The following is a 17,071-nucleotide window of genomic DNA, read 5'->3' on the forward strand; positions in this document are numbered from 1 at the left end:
TAGAGGAGGGTTCTAGCAGTTGACCTGGTGCGGTGGCACGAAGGCATCCCATGGAGACCAGGAGCATTGTTAGAGGCCCTTGGCCTGAAGCCCTGCCTGGGTCCCTGAGACAAGCACTTGCTGTCAGGTGGATGTCACAGAAGCAGCCAGCCTTAACAGTGGAGAGGCCAACAATGGAATGTTCAATTTATCTTGGTTTTCAACAGAGGTGCAAGCACCCGGAGGGCTCCTACAGCCATATGGATTAAAAAAAAAAAAAAAAGGCCCCCAAGTGATACTGAAAGAAACTGACTTCTTCCCTCTACTCCAGATGACCTTAGAATCGAAGGTTCATTTTTCATTCCCAATGCCTAGAATAATAGCAGAACCAACCAAGACCATTGCAGTCGCTTTACATGACAAATGTCAAACTAAAACTCTGGCAGACTTGAAAAACTATGCATCTTTTCCTTTATACTTGTCCTGCCATGTTAGGCCAATAGATTTCCTTACAAAGTGGGATTACAAAAATCCTATGGAAAATTTGACTCCTCAGAGCATACATTTAAATAAGTGCCAAAGCTCCATTTTAAAGTATACAGTTTTCCTTAAGATATTTTAAAGAGCTCATTTCCCATCAATCTGGTGTGCTTTAAAAGAACACTTTAGAAGCTTTAAATATGTAATTAAAAGTCAATTTCTTCTCTACCACAACTAAGTCTCAGTAAATGATTGGAAGCTATGGCCACTTTCCAACCCTTGATCTTCATTAAAACAGGCCACGTAGATTCTGTGGTCCATCGTCTTCATGATACAAGAAGAACACAACATTCTTTTCATTGAGACAACACGGTTTTAACCCTGATGAACCCAACTCTGCTTTCTGAGTTTACACTCAAGTAGATGATAAGCTGGAGAAAGTCACACCGAGGGGAAGATTCATATCACCATAAATTCAGGATGGCAAACCTCAAATGGGCAATGAACAATGCCTACTGATCTCTCACCTGCTCTCCAAATGATCATTTTTCATCTCCTTTATTCTCTTCCAACCTCCAACTGTCCGTGACCCCCACCTCTTTCCCTCGTGCTCCTTCCCCATCATGTCTATGTTACAGATAAAACAGAGGCCATCGGAAGATGAGTCTCTCATCTTTCCAAAACCTAATATGCAGACCTGTTCCATCCTCTTCAATTCTGATCTCCTTCTGTCCCGTCACAGAAAGGGAACCATCTGTGTTCCTAAGGCTGGCTGCTACATCTGAGCCGGAGGTACAGCCCTATCTTGTAAGAATCTTAGCTTACCAGGCATCACTTCTTTCTCCTGTCTAGTCAATTGCTTCTTCTCAACAGGATCCTCCCTGTTGGCTTTTAAGTAGGCTCGAGGGGGCCCGACTGAACCTGCCTACCTTCAGTCAGCTCCCCATCCCCTTCCCATCCCTCCTACCCTTCAAAGTCAAACTTCTTGAAATGGTTGCCCATACTTGTTGACTTTGTTACATCAACTCTCACATGTTCCAATCCAGTCCCCAGCCCCGTCACTTGACAAAACAACCCCAGTTAAGGTCTCTAATGACCTCTGTAATCTAAATCCAATGCACATCTACATTCAACATCTTACCTGGCCTCTCACCTCTCAGGAGCATCTGACCACTCCCTCCTTCTTAAAGTACTTTCTTCCCTAAGCGTCTATGAAACAGCACTCTGTAGCTTTCCTCCTTTCCCTCCAGCCACTCCTCTGTCTCCTTTCCAGGCTCATCCTCCTTTATCTGGCCCAGAAATGTGGTAGTTCTTCATGGCTCACTCCTTCCATCCTCTCTTCCTAAACAACAGAGGTGCAAGCACCCGGAGGGCTCCTGCAGCCATCTGGATTTAAAAAAAAAAAAAAAAAGGCCCCCAAGTGATACTTCAGTTATGCCCTTGGCTTCAATTATGACCAATATGTAGATGACTCACACATTTACAAATCCAGCCCAAACCTTTCATCCGAACTCCAGGTCTATGTATTAACTTTGTATGTGCTATTTCCTCTTGAGTGGCTCAAATGTACCTCAAACTCAACATGTGTAAAACTGAACGTCACAATCTTCTCTCCAAACCTGATCTTCTTCTAAAGTTATCTATCCCAGTAAATAGTGGTTCATCCCGCAAATCCAATCAATCACCAAGTGCTGCAATATTACTTACTTTCAATTCTATCTTACCTACCATCACTCACTATAATCATTTATCTTGAGTTTCTGCAATAACTTCCTATCTGATCTACCATATCCAACTGTTCTCTAGATGGCTGCCAGAATAATCTTTTGGAAGCATAAATTAAAACCACCTCGGGGCCTTCCCCGGAGGTCCAGTGGTTAAGACTCCGTGCCTCCACTGCAGGGGGCGCAGGTTCAATCCCTGGTCGGGGAACTAAGATCCTGAAGGCCGCACAGCAAGGCCAAGAATTGAAAAAATACATAAAAAATTGAAAAAAAAAACCACCTCACCCTTGTCTCTGGATAAAATTCTTACTGATCTTAGGATAAACACAAAGACAAAACTCTATACAGTGCCCGTTAGGATGCTGGGTTGGTCTGGCTCCTCCCCACCTCACCCTCATTCTCACTCTCTCCAGCCACCTTCGCCTTCTTCCCATCCCCTGCACTCACCGTGCTCTCCCATCGCAGGTCCTTTTGTATTGGCTTTTCCCCATTGCCTAGAGACTCTTCACACAGAGAGCAGTCAAGCATCAGTTCTGCATGGAATTCTCCATGGAATCTGGACCTGGCTGGTCTCCCTATAATTTTGCTCTCACAGCACCATTTATCTCTTTTTCATAGCACTGATCAGCTTACAACTTTGCATTTTCCACTAGACTCTGATAAGGTCTATTCTGCAAGGCATCAGATCTCTTTTAGCTCAATATTGCCCTCACAGTACCTAGCATAGTAATATGCATTTAATAAGCATTTGTTGAATGAATGAATGACCATCTTCAACACCTCAGGTTGAAAACTTTTCTGTTTAATGTCCAAATTCAATGGAGTCTTGAAATCCAGTCTAGTTTCACTGAACACGCCTTCTTCCCTTTACACCTAAAATTACCTAAAACAGCCATGGAGGATGAATCCCTAGCTCTAGCTTCGCCCCAACCCACCCTGTCTATGTAAAGCTGACAGGAGGCAGTGGCAACATCTACGGGCAATCAAGATGGTCACCAGGGGAGGAGACCTTCAAGATGGCGGAGGAGTAAGACGTGGAAATCACCTTCCTCCCCACAAATACATCAGAAACACAACTACATGTGGAACAACTCCTGCAGAACACCTACTGAATGCAGGCAGAAGACCTCAGACCTCCCAAAAGGCAAGAAACTCCCCACGTACCTGGGTGGGGAAAAAGAAAAAAGAAAAACAGACACAAAAGAATAGGGACGGGACCTGCACCAGTGGGAGGGAGCTGTGAAGGAGGAAAGGTGTCCACACACTAGGAAGCCCCTTCGCGGGCAGAGACTGCGGGTGGCGGAGGGGGGAAGCCTCGGAGCCACGGAGGAGAGCGCAGCCACAGGGGTGCGGAGGGCAAAGCGGAGAGATTCCCGCACAGAGGAGCGGTGCCGAGCAGCACTCACCAGCCCGAGAGGCTCGTCTGCTCACCCGCCGGGGCGGGCTGGGGGCTGGGAGCTGAGGCTCGGGCTTCGGTCGGATCGCAGGGAGAGGACTGGGGTTGGCGGCGTGAACACAGCCTGAAGGGGGCTAGTGCGCCATGGCTAGCCGGGAGGGAGTCCGGGAAGAGGTCTGGACCTGCCTAAGAGGCAAGAGACCATTGTTTCGGGGTGCGCGAGGAGAGGGGATTCAGAGCACCGCCTACACGAGCCCCAGAGACGGGCGCGAGCCGCGGCGATCAGCGCGGACCCCAGAGACGGGCATGAGACGCTAAGGCTGCTGCTGCCGCCACCAAGAAGCCTGTGTGCAAGCACAGGTCACTCTCCACACCGCCCCTCCCGGGAGCCTGTGCAGCCCGCCACGGCCAGGGTCCCGTGATCCAGGGACAACTTCCCTGGGAGGACGCACGGCGCCTCGGGCTGCTGCAACGTCACGCCGGCCTCTGCCGCCGCAGGCTCGCCCCGCATCCGTACCGCTCCCTCCCCCCGGCCTGACTGAGCCAGAGCCCCCGGAGCAGCTGCTCCTTTAACCCCGTTCTGTCTGGGCGGGGAACAGACGCCCTCAGGCGACCTACACGCAGAGGCGGGGCCAAATCCAAAGCTGAACCCCGGGAGCTGTGCGAACAGAGAAGAGAAAGGGAAATTTCTCCCAGCAGCCTCAGAAGCAGCGGATTATACCTCCACAGTCAACTTGATGTACCTGCATCTGTGGAATACCTGCATAGACAACGAATCATCCCAAATTGAGGAGGTGGACTTTGGGAGCAAAGATATATATATTTTTTCCCTTTTTCTCTTTTTGTGAGTGTGTATGCATATGCTTCTGTGTGTGATTTTCTCTGTATAGCTTTTCTTTTACCATTTGTCCTAGGAGTCTGTCTGTCCATTTTTTTTTGTTTTTTGTTTTTTGGTTTTTTTAGTACAGTTTTTAGCGCTTATTATCATTGGTGGATTTGTTTTCTGGTTTGGTTGCTCTCTTCTTTCTTTCTTTTCTTTTTTTAATTACTTCTTAATTTTTTTATTTTTAATAATTATTTTTTATTTTAATAACTTTATTTTATTTTATTTTATTTTTCTTTCTTTCTTTTTTTCTACCTTTTCTTCTGACCATGTGGCTGACAGGGTCTTGGTGCTCTGGCTGGGTGTCAGGCCTGTGCCTCTAAGGTGGGAGAGCCGAGTTCAGGACATTGGTCCACCAGAGACCTCCTGGCTCCATGTAATATCAAACAGCAAAAGCTCTCCCAGAGATCTCCATCTCAACGCTAAGACCCAGCTCCACTCAACGACCGGCAAGCTCCAGTGCTGGACACCCCATGCCAAACAACTAGCAAGACAGGAACACAACCCTACCCATTAGCAGAGAGGCTGCCTAAAATCATACTAAGTTCACAGACACGCCAAAACACACCACTAGACATGGTGTGGAGGTAATAAAAGGAAAAAGAAAAACCCAAACTCTTCAGACATGAAAGTTTAAGATAACTACTTCAGACCTGACTTATAAAGATACCCAACACATGATTAGAAAGCATAGAAAAGTGAAGAAACAATTTCACATACATATTCCCCTCCTTTCCTTTATCCAATCCCTGTCACCCCACCTCTCCCTTTACCACCACAGGTCAGGACAATACTTATCTCACGTTCTTTCAGAAGAAAGAAACCGGACTGTCCCCCAAGAAAGCAATCCCAAGAGATGAACTACTTCTCATAGGAAACCTGCTTGATTGGAATCTCTAGGAAAAAACGCTCACTCTTATTATAAGTCATGGTCTTATTTCCTGTATCTTCTTTAATGATTATAAATGAATTCGTGGATAATACAGGAATTCCAAATAAGATAGGCTTGAATTTAGGCCACTGTACTTAACACGGTCCACTCAGAAGAGGAATTTTTCCAATCACAGATCAAAGAAGTGTGTGCTCAACTTGCTTCATCATGAAGAGTGGTCTCTTGATGGATGTCTTGGTGATAATATGGTATTAGCAGATAAAATGTGTGAAAAGTCCTTTCCAAAGAAGCATTTATATTTTCCTAGAGGTACCTGATTATTTTCCTGTATTTTTAGATTAACTTTCTTTCAATGGATTCCTGTTCTAAGAAGCTAAGGCGAGGGACTTCTGAAAAAAATCACATTTGTATCCTTAAATTCTGACCTGTAAGATCAGATATGAACACAATATAAATCAGAAGTTTCTGCTACCAAAGTTACATATTAATATGTATAAATATTCACTGAGTATAATAGAGTAAGCAGTATATTTTGAGGCGTAATCAAAATGCTGACACATTCTAAACTACCACAGCGACAGTTCTTGAGAAAGAGTAAACATTTATAGTGACATTTTCAGGTCCCCTAAAAGGGACTACAGGATATAATGGCAAAGCACTGAATTTGGAATCATAACAACGTGGCTCTAATTGTGGCTTTATCACCGACTAACAAACTAACTGTAGTCATTTCTCTTACTGCTCCTCAGTTTCCTCACTTATAAAATATAAGACATGTACATTCATTTCTGAAGTGTAAGTTTCTCCTACTCTGCAAAGTCAGTGTCCCTAATTGCAGTGCATGGACAATGTCACCATGTGACTCCTATGTGGGGAAGCAGAAGATGCTCACTTGAGATGGTTTAATAAAGTACTCTTGAGGGGCTGGTGACACATATCAATTCATTCATTCACTTGTTCATTCATGTATTCATTCTAGCATCATATTCACACACTATCCACATAAGCTCATATGAAGTGTTTCAGCAGGTTATGCAATTAGTAAATAACAGGTCTTGGATGTTTTGTTGGATATAAAATTAGCAAAAATTAACATTTGATTTATATTTTTATCAATCAAAAGGACGAATTCCTCTAAATCTCAAAATCGCTGATTTTTATCTCCAAAGTATTTCAGGCAATGATAGTCTCTGGCGCATCAGGTGTAGAGCTTCAAAACTAAGCAGAGTTTGGCAATGATTTCTTAGCTATGACACCAAAACCACAGGCAACGAAAGTGAAAATAGACAGATGGAACTGTATCAAACTTAAAACTTTTGTGCATCAAAAAACACAGTCAGCGGAATAAAAAGGCAACCTATGTAATAAGAAAAAGTATTTGCAGATCATATGTCTGATGAAGGGTTAATATTAAAATACATAAAGAACTCCTACAATTCAACAACAAAAAAATCAAATAACTACATTAAAAAATGGGCAAAGAACTTGAACAGACATTTCTCCAAAGAAGATATACAAATGGCCAAAAAGATGCTCAATATCACTAATCATCAGAGAAATGCAAATCAAAACCACAATAAGATACCACCTCATATCCATTAGAATGGCTACTAAAAAAAAAAACAACCAGAAAATAACAAAACATCCAAAAGAATTGAAAGCAGGGTCTCAGCTATTTGCACATCCAAGTTCATAGCAGAACTACTCATAATACCCAAGAGGTGGAAGCAACCCAAACGTCCGTAGAGGAATGAATGGATAAACAAAAAGTGGTATATACATACAATGGAATAGTATTCAGCCTTAAAAAGGAAGGCAATCTTGTTACATGCTACAACATGGATGAACCTTGAGGACATTATGCTAAGTGAAATAAGTCAGTTACAAAAAGACAAATACTATATGATTCCACTTACATGAAGTATCTAACGTAGTCAATGTGATGAACTGAATTGTGGCTCCCCCAAAATTCATGTGCTGAATATGAATGCAGTTAGGGCTCTAACCACCAATGTGACTGTATTTGGAGATAGGGCCTTTAAGGAAGTCCTTAAGTTAAATGAGGTCATAAGAATGGGGCCTTATCAGTCCTTATCAGAAGAAGAGACACAGATTTTTCTCTCTCTCTGTGCATGTACAAAGAGAACAGGTCACGTGAGGACACGGCAAGATGGTAACCATTTACAAGCCAGGAAGAGAAACCAATCCTGATGGCACTTTGATCTTGGACTTCTAGCCTCCAGAACTGTAAGAAAATACATTTCTGTTGTGTAAACCATACAGTCTGTGGCATTTTGTTATGGCAGCCCTAGCAGATGAATGCAGTCAAACCCATAAAAACAGAAAATAGAGTGGTGGTTACCACAGGCTGGGGGAAGGGGAAAATGGGTACAGTTTCAGATTTGCAAGATGAAAAAGTTCTGGAGATCTGTTTCACAACAATGTGAATATAAAGTTGACCCCTGAACAACATGAGTTTGAACTGCGTGGGTCCACTTATATGCGGATTTTTTTCAATACACGATCCGTGGTTGGTTGAATCTGTGAATGTGGATACAGAGGAACCTCAAACACAGAGGGCTGATTATAAATTACAAGTGGATTTTTGACTGCACAGTTGGTTTTGTTCAAAGGGCAACTGCACTTAACATTTCTGAATTGTACACTGAAAAATGATTAAGATGCTAAATTTTGTTATGTGATTTTTACCACAATAAAGAAAAATTAAGCAGAATTTCAAATTTCCTTCTGAAATAAAGAGAAAAAAGAGATTAAAAAATACTACTTCACAAATAGAAACAACTAGTAATACTATTTTATGCATAGGAAATGTATACGTGTGTGGTTTATATGTGTTTTTTTTTTCTTTTTCATTAGCCCTATTGCATTTATGTTCTCCTTTTAAAGTCTTAAACTTATATACTGTAGACTATACATTAACATAGCCCACAGATTTTATTTTATTTTTTATTTATTTATTTATTTTTAAAAATACCTATTTTTTATTTTATTTTTTTATAAGATTTTTTTTTAACATCTTTATTGGAGTATAATTGCTTTACAATGGTGTGTTAGTTTCTGCTTTATAACAAAGTGAATCAGTTATACATATACACATGTTCCCACATCTCTTCCCTCTTGCATCTCCCTCCCTCCCACCCTCCCTATCCCACCCCTCTAGGTGGTCACAAAGCACAGAGCTGATCTCCCTGCGCTATGCGGTTGCTTCCCACTTGCTACCTATTTTACGATATGTGTTTTTATTTCATTAGAAAAAGCAATAATGATGACTATCTTAAGGCAAAAACAATACTTCTGTTGTAGAACCAATATTTAGCCAACAGAGAGAAACCTACTTAGTTTATAAAATTTAATTGCTAAATCCTACTAAAATTAGGGGTGAATATAACATATCATCAGCATTTCCCTCAATACCTTTTGCAAGAAAATGCTGCTGTTAACAGTAGAATATAGAACAGTTCTTATCAGTTCAAATTTTCCAGATTCCTAAATCAGATATTGTATCTTTTGAAAAAGGTGGAAAGAACCACTACCAATATTAGGACTTATATAATTTATACAAAAGAGACTTCAGCTTAGCTTAAAATAAAAAAAAAAACCCACTTATTTGCACTTAATGAATGCATTCCCCTAAGATCTCTTCTCTTAAAAATATGAGAACAAAGGACTTGATATCTATGAAGTTCTTTGTCATTGTTTAACAAAAATACATCTATTCTTCACGTTTGCCCCCCCATAAAAGAGAGAAGTGTAGCAATAGTTACACTATATTTTACCACTTATCCTGTTTTATTCTAACCAAAGTTAACATGTGGGATTATAGATATTTTAACCCATGCCACAGTAAAATTTCCCTTATTTGCTGGCCTAAATACCATTTCAAGAAAGTGTGGGTTGTGACCCCCAGAGGGAAAAGGTAGACACAGCCTGATTTCAGGAGATAATCTAGAACAGGGTATCTCAACTTTGGCACTACTGGCATTTGAGGCTGGATGATTCTTTGTTGTAAGGGCTCCAGTGCATTGCAGGATGTTTAAGAGTATCCCAGCTCCACCTCCTACTAGATGCCAGTGGTCCCTCAAGCTGTGACAACCAAAAATATCTCCAGACATTACCAAATGTCCCTTGAGGGGCAAAATTACCCCCAATCTAGAGACTATGAGGCAACAGGTGAATTACTGAATTAGCAGAATTAAACTGCAGAAGTGAACTTAAAAGAGTCCAAAGCTAAAAAGTTAATATTTAGGATCTAAACTTTGATATGCAAACTAAAGAATGTGAGTTGTAAGATAACTCTGGCTTGGGGTGGGTAGGGTGAGGGGGATTAAATAAAAGACAATAGACTTCAAAATGTTGAGACGTGTCTATTGCTAGAAAGAACATTCTAAGAATATTACATGCCATGTTTTTGTATGTGCTCAAGGAAATAAAACCATACTTACATTTGCTATTTTCCTCTTTTAGACTGCCATCTGGCAATCCACACTTCCACTAGGAAAAAAATTCTAGCCGATTGGACTAAAATAGTTAATATACCACCCCATGTGCCAAAAATATGCCAGGGAGTCTACGGTTTGCTCTGTCATGCCCCAAAAGAAAGAAATTAATGTCCTTAAAAGACAAAAGTAAATAACTCACACGATGCTTACTCAACCTGCGAAATTTCCTCCCCACCTTTGGAGGACCCAGAGGCAAACAGCAGGAGAAGAAAAAGCACAACAGAAGTAGGTTTATAGAAGAGGCAAACTGAAGTAATAAATTCATTTACTGGATGTCAACTCATCCCCAAGACACGTGGAGTTAAAAAAAGTCCACTAATAAACACAGCAGAATACAATGGACTATATATTTATAGTCCATTACATCCCAGTGTCACAGGGATTTGTTAAAAATACATGAAATGATGGGACAGGTGCACTGTGTCCTTGTTAACACTCCTGAAGAAAGGCAGTGCAAAGATCCTTCACAATAATGAATACAAGGTTCACCACCATAACTAAAGCTACAATCACTTCCTTTTTCATGACACACAAAAGTTGTCAAAAAACAGGCACATCCAGACTAGTATCTCCTTTGAGTTCTCATTCACCAGTCCGTAAAGGCAAGCTATGGTAACAAGAACAAACAGTCACCAATAGATGAACATTAATTATCAAATACAAGGACAAGCAGAAAACTATGTGTGATTCACTTCACAAATGTTTCGTAGACGTAAACATAAATTGCATGTTTTGAGCACTTCTACGAGCACTCATCTAGATGGAGTAATGAGCAAGACGGTCAAGGTCCTGGCTCACCTGGAGTTTACAGCCCAGTGCAGGAATTCCAGTAAAATCATCAAACATTTGGGAAAAGCAACACCATGAAACGCAGTACCAAACACAATGTTTTTCTTTTTTTCCAAAAGAGAAGAGTTAATATCCAAGGAACAAGAGTTAATAGAAAAAACAGACTTTAAGTATAATTATGATTCTCAGAGACTGAGGACAGATTATGACATTAGAGAAAATCTTGAATAAACACTTACATTTAGACACTTCTGAAAGAAATCTTAGAAATCAAGGATAAAGAGAAAATCCTAAAGGTTTTCAGAGAGACAAAATAGGTACAAGACATTTTCAGATATTCAAGGATTGACTACAGTCCAAGTTTAAAAGAGCTATTAGACTTCATCAAATCAAACAACTGGAACAAAGAATCATGAGTTTAAAAAAATTGTAAAAATATACATACAATATAATACTATTTGTAAACATTTTTAAAACCATCAAGTAATCCTGTATGTTTTTATGGAAACAGACTTACACAATAAAAACATAAAAACATTTATGGTCATAATGCACGAGTGTAAGTAAGAAGTAAGCAAAAGGGGTAGAGCTTTGGCTTGATACTTCTTTAAGAAGAGACAACCACCATCATCAGAATCACAAAGGGAGAGAGTGCATTCGGGAGGGAGCAAGAGAGTGAATGTGAAACCCTGTTAAGAGTCATTTCTTGTTTTGGTGAAGACAATGGATACTAGATAAATCTAGATATTGACAGCTTTGAAAAAAAAGTATAAGGATATGTATTAAAAATTTAAGGTTAACCATTAAAAATCATTTTGAAATAGATTTTTTTTTTACTTTCAAATCATTACAGGAAAGAAATGACACAGAGAAGCTAACCAATGTAAAAGTTAGCAGACTAAGTTCAACTAAATCAATAATCACAATAAATGTAAATTAATTAAGTTTACTATTAAAATAAACAGACTGTCACATTGGAGTTTTAAAATATCCAGCTAAATGTTGTTTACAAGGTTAATGTTAATAAGATATATACCTAAGATAAAATAACACACAACTGAAAAAACACAATTGGAAAAAGATAGATCAATAATTTTTTAAAAAGGAAAGTAAATATAGCAATAATAACATCAGACAAATTAGAATTAAAGAAAAATAACATAAAATGAAAGGAGAGAAAAATCTTATTGATAAAATACACAATTAGTCAAGTCGTTATGGCACAAACCTTTCATGTACCTAATTACATAGCTTCAAAATATATAATGCGAAAAGAGGCATCAAAACCAGAAGAAAATGACTTTTCCATAATCACAGCGTGAGATTTAACATACCCTTCTCAAAATATCCACGTTTCAAATAAATAAAAAAGAGGAATAAAAAGTTTTAATAAATTTGACTATATAAATCTAAATACATAAAGGTACACACCACGCACACACACCCCTCAACAAAGTCCCCAAAGCATCAAATATATGTCATATTCTCTGATCATGCTTCAATAAAACACAAGGAGAGTCAACTGAATCTGTTTCACTTAGACTGGCATCAGATGGGCAAAAATCTACGTAGCAGCTTGGGTGAGGGTGTAGGGAAATGGGCATTTATAGAAACTTTATGTGGGAGTATAAATTTGCAATGCCTTTTTGCAAAATAATTTGATATTACCTATTAAATTTTAAATGTTACACCCTTTGACTTAGTAATTCTACTTTTAGAAATACCTCATAAAAAAGTACACATAATTGCAAAACAAATGTACAACATACAGTGGAATACTAATTACAGCAGCAAAAAAGTAATAACCCAAATATCCATCAACAGAAAAATGGTTAAATTACTTACAGTACATCCATTTCATAAAATGTCAAGCACTGACATGGAAAGAATCTCCAAGACACAGTGTGTCGTTGTTTTGTTTTTTGTTTTTTTAAGTGTAAAAAAATACACATGCATCATGCAAATTATGTTAAGATGCAAAATAGAAAAAAAGTGGAAAAATTCACAACATACTTTTTTCTTCTGGAGAGAGACATGATGGAGAACTTTCACAGTTTACTTTATGTAAGTCTCTACTGTTTGAATATTTTATGACTTGAACTGCTTGCATAATTCAAAGAAAAGAAAAGACAAGCAATAATTTTTAAAAATTTCTTATTTACTTCCCAGAAGAAGGCTGGGATCTTTCTGTTCTTAGTACAAATTTGATCAAACCCATCAGACAGTACAGGACAAGTATAAACTTCCAATCTGTTTAAATAAGAACATTTTCTGTTCCCTCTGCCAAGAATGCTCTTCCTCAGATATGGCTCACTCCCTCACTGCCTTCAAGTTTTCCACTTAAATATCATTTTATCTGAGGAACCTTCTTTGACTTTTCAGTACAAAATGCCAACCTCCTACACCCTACTAACTTGCTTTACATTTCACACCTGTGTCTCAGTGTCCTTGTCTTTAAAATGGGGTGATAAGTGTACCTACCCCACAGGGTTGTTGTTGGCCTTAAAGGAGCGAGAAGCCCTCATATGAGCACCTGACTTACAGGAAGAGCCATATCAGTCTTTAATGTTTTGTCTGTTTTGTTTATGGCCTGCCTTCTTTCTCCCTATGAGGATGACAACCCCAGGAGGCAGGGGCTGCGTTTTGTTCACAACTGTATCCCAAATGCCTGGAAAGTGTTTATCAGTAAATAGTCATAGCTGTTGAAGCCTGATTTGGTCCTGCAGCCATATGTACAGACAGCTGAGATTACAAAAAAAAAAAAAAAAGACCAATTATTTTCAGTAAAAGCAAGCTTTCTGCACATTAGCATGAACAACCTGTAATGATTCAACCCATTTTTAAAGCACAATGGGTAGTATGATTGCTAGAAGCATCAAGTAGGGAAGTGGTACAGTCCCATTTAATTCCTTAATTTCTTAACACCAATGTGGCAACAGAAAGGAAAACAAATGTGGAGGGAGAAAACAAAAGCAAGACTTACTCTGCATTCCTGCTTTTGATGCATGGCTGGTAGAGGACCTTGACAGCATTCCAGGCAGAACTAGAATCGGCCTTCAATAAGTCTTCCAACAGAGGGAATTTTTTGATACTTGTGGAACTTTCCAAAGCTTCAATCACCAAACTGTCTGAGTTTAAAAGCCATAGCTAAAGACACGGAGAGAGAAGTCCAAGTACAAGAATATCACAACCCTATTCATACCTCATACCACCACTCAAAAAAACAAAAACAAAACCATAAAAAAAAAGACAAAACTATAAAACACCAGAAAAAATATCACATATATAACTTTTAAGTAGGGTAAGCCTCTCAAAGTATAACCTTTGGTAGAGCCACTGACAACATAAAGTTTTTAAAGAAAAGACAACTGATTAGGAGAAAATATTTAATACATACAAAGTTATGATCCATAATATATAGAGCTCCTGGCAATCAATAAGGGAAAAAAAACAAAACAAAACAGCCCAAGAGAAATACAGGCGAAGAATATGAACAGAATTGAACAGAATATAAAAAGAAGAAATAAGCGATAAATATATAACAATGTTAACTAGTAATAAGGAAATGCAAAATTTTGTGCCACCCCTTTTCACTTATCAGATTGGCAAATACAAAAAGACTGATAACAGTCAGCTCAGAAGAGGGGTTTGGAGCAGGTATTCCCACACGTTGCTCATGGAAGACTGTTTTGGGATTTGGACACAGGTGATTCACTGAGGAAATGCTCTCAGGAGAAAGGGAGGGAGGGCAAGAAGATAAGGCAGGGTAGCCAACAGTGTGGACTCAGCCTGATCTCACAGGGAGCTCTGAAGCCTGAATTCACCTACAGAGTCTGTCCCATCTTGAGACAGGAGATGGCAGGTTTTGTAGCCCAGGGTCGGGTCATCGGCAGTGGGCTGAGTGGGGCAGGGGTGGCGGACGGCGGAGGACAGGAACTCCCGGGCCAGGCAGCATCTGTCAGGATGGGACAAGTCTCTGGAGAAGAGGACGACTGTGAGCCGTGAGCAGGCAACATTCTCAGCAATGGGAAAGGGGGGGACCAGCCGAGGAGAGGGGACCTCCCCTGGGGGGAGGCACCAAGAATGTCTATAAGGGATAAAGGATGTTCATAAGGGATAAATTAGTCCAACTTTTTATAGGTGATAATTATCAGAGTTTAAAATGCACAAATTCCAATACTGCATAAGATGAGAAAGATCTGCTTCTGAAGTACTAAAATACACGTGCAAAGATGATTTTCCCTGCAGCACTGTCTTTACTGGCCATACAGTGGAATTCTACTCATTAGTAAGAGTCCAATCCATATTTACACTAACAAGAAACAAGCCTCATGATACCTCGTTGTGTGAAGAATGCATGTTGAAGAACGATGCTAATCACATCATTATGTTATTTTTACAAATACCTGTGGGCGTATGTACATAGAAGTGTAAACAGGGAAAAGAATGATGAAGTACGCATGTCAGACTGTGAATGATTACCTCCGGATGGTATGACACAGCGGGGCAGAAGAGGGGACAGGACAGGGGAACTACCACTTCTTTTATGTTCTTCATGTTGTCAGAATGTGTTTCAAGACTGTATTACTTTTATAAAAAAGAAAAGAATTTTAATTTAAATATACATTAGCAGTAAGTTTAAAAAGTTCCTACTCCTGATTTTCAACTTGAAAACTTTGCAATAAAAGGAAATTAAGGGAATTCCCTGGTGGCCCAGTGGATAGGACTCCGCACTTCCACGTGCAGAGGGCACGGGTTTGATCCCTGATCAGGGAACTAAGACCCCGCAAGGTGCGCGGTATGGCCGAAAAAAAAGGTGAAAAAAAAAAAATAAGACTGATTTCAGACTAGGACTATGAGGTATACTTAGTATCAACCTGAGTTAGAAAATATTTTAGCTTTGAATAGAAATTATGTGGAATTAGAGAAGCATGGGGTCCCTGTGATAATGGACAGCCACAGAGCAACACCTAATAACCACCTCAATCCCTCTCTCCTTTTAGCTACCATGCTCCCTTATTAGCTTGCGAGGTCCTCAAAGGCATTTTGGTTCTATCTTGAGCACCCAGGACAGTGTCTTTCAAATAAGAAGTGCTCAATATATGTTTACTGGTTGAATAAAACAGGCGTGGAGGCAGAGAAAAGACGTGGGCCCTCGATCTTGGATTTTCACATTATGTCCCCAATTGTTTTCTGCAGAATGTTATTTTTGACAGGACCAGTTTAATATTAAATGCTTGTGGTACGTGTAGGGGATGATTCTGCTAACTGCGGAGCCCCTTCTCCAAAACTTGCTACTACTTCTCAAACATCCAAGTGCTGAAATCAGGATCTCAAAGAGATCTCTGCACTCCCATGTTCGCTGCAGCACTGTTTACAATAGCCAAGATGCAGAAACACTCTAACTGTCCACCAGTGATGAACGGATGAAGAAAATGCGGTACATACACCCTATGGAATATTATTTAGCCTCTAAAAAGAAAGAAATCTTGAAATATGCAACAGTACAGATGAACCTCAAGGACATTATGATAAATAAAACAAGTCAGACACAGCAGGATAATACTACATGATTCCACTTACACGAGGAATCTAAAATAGTCTAACTCATAGAAGCAGAAAGTAGAATGCTGGTTGCCAGGCGCTGGAGGGAGGGAAGAATGGGGAGTTGTTAATCAAAGGGTATAAAGTTTTAGTTGGGCAAGGTGAGTAAGTTCTAGAGACCGGTTCTACAACACTGTGCCTATAACTAACAATGCTGTATTGTGCACTGAAAAATCTATAAAGAGGGTAGATCACGTTAGGTGTTCTTACCACACACACACAAAACAATAAAAACAAAAACAGGAGCAACAGAACGTATTTTAACCATAAGAGTATCAAATGGGGAAAAAAGTGAGAAAGACAGAATTGTGTTACACTGACCAAGAAAGCCATTAAAAACTAAGAGTAGGAAAAACTTCATCTTGTGGCATGAGCTTCTACAGAGGGATCAGGTTGTAGCTGTCTCTAAATCCCTAGTACCTAGCACGCAGAGGCACTTAAATCACTTGTTCAATAAAGGGGATTTGATTTGTGAATTAAACTGAGATTAAAAACTCAATTTTTCATCATTTATTTTCTAGACCCGAGAATTAAGAAAAAAGAATGACAAAAACCAAAGAATTTCTGAGACCCTGGATTACTAGGCTACAAAGAGCTGGGTGAAATCATTTCTTACCAAGATGTACGCTTTGCCGTCGTGTCCTTGAAGAGCGAATCTAAAAGTGCTTCTAGCAGAGGAGAGTTCCATCAGGCACTGGGCAATAACGCTCTGCACAAACTGAGACCTGTTTGAACACAAACGAATTTTCACAATGTGCCTCTCGTAATAACTCTACCTGGCAGGATGAGCCAAAAATACCCACA

General features: G+C 39.8%; 1 protein-coding gene across 1 annotated transcript in view; it reads right to left on the bottom strand.

The window, feature by feature from the left end:
• The window catches only part of UBE3D (ubiquitin protein ligase E3D), a 148,230-nt gene that overhangs the window by 88,949 nt on the left and 42,210 nt on the right, over positions 1-17,071 (bottom strand). The window contains exons 7-8 of the mRNA XM_061207382.1: positions 16,884-16,992; positions 13,647-13,810 (exon numbers count right to left, since the gene is read on the bottom strand). Coding sequence (XP_061063365.1) covers positions 13,647-13,810; positions 16,884-16,992 — 273 coding nt within the window. The remainder of the gene's footprint in view (positions 1-13,646; positions 13,811-16,883; positions 16,993-17,071) is intronic.

Source organism: Eubalaena glacialis, chromosome 12 (genome assembly GCF_028564815.1).
Source record: "Eubalaena glacialis isolate mEubGla1 chromosome 12, mEubGla1.1.hap2.+ XY, whole genome shotgun sequence".
Classification (NCBI taxonomy): Eukaryota; Metazoa; Chordata; class Mammalia; order Artiodactyla; family Balaenidae; genus Eubalaena; species Eubalaena glacialis.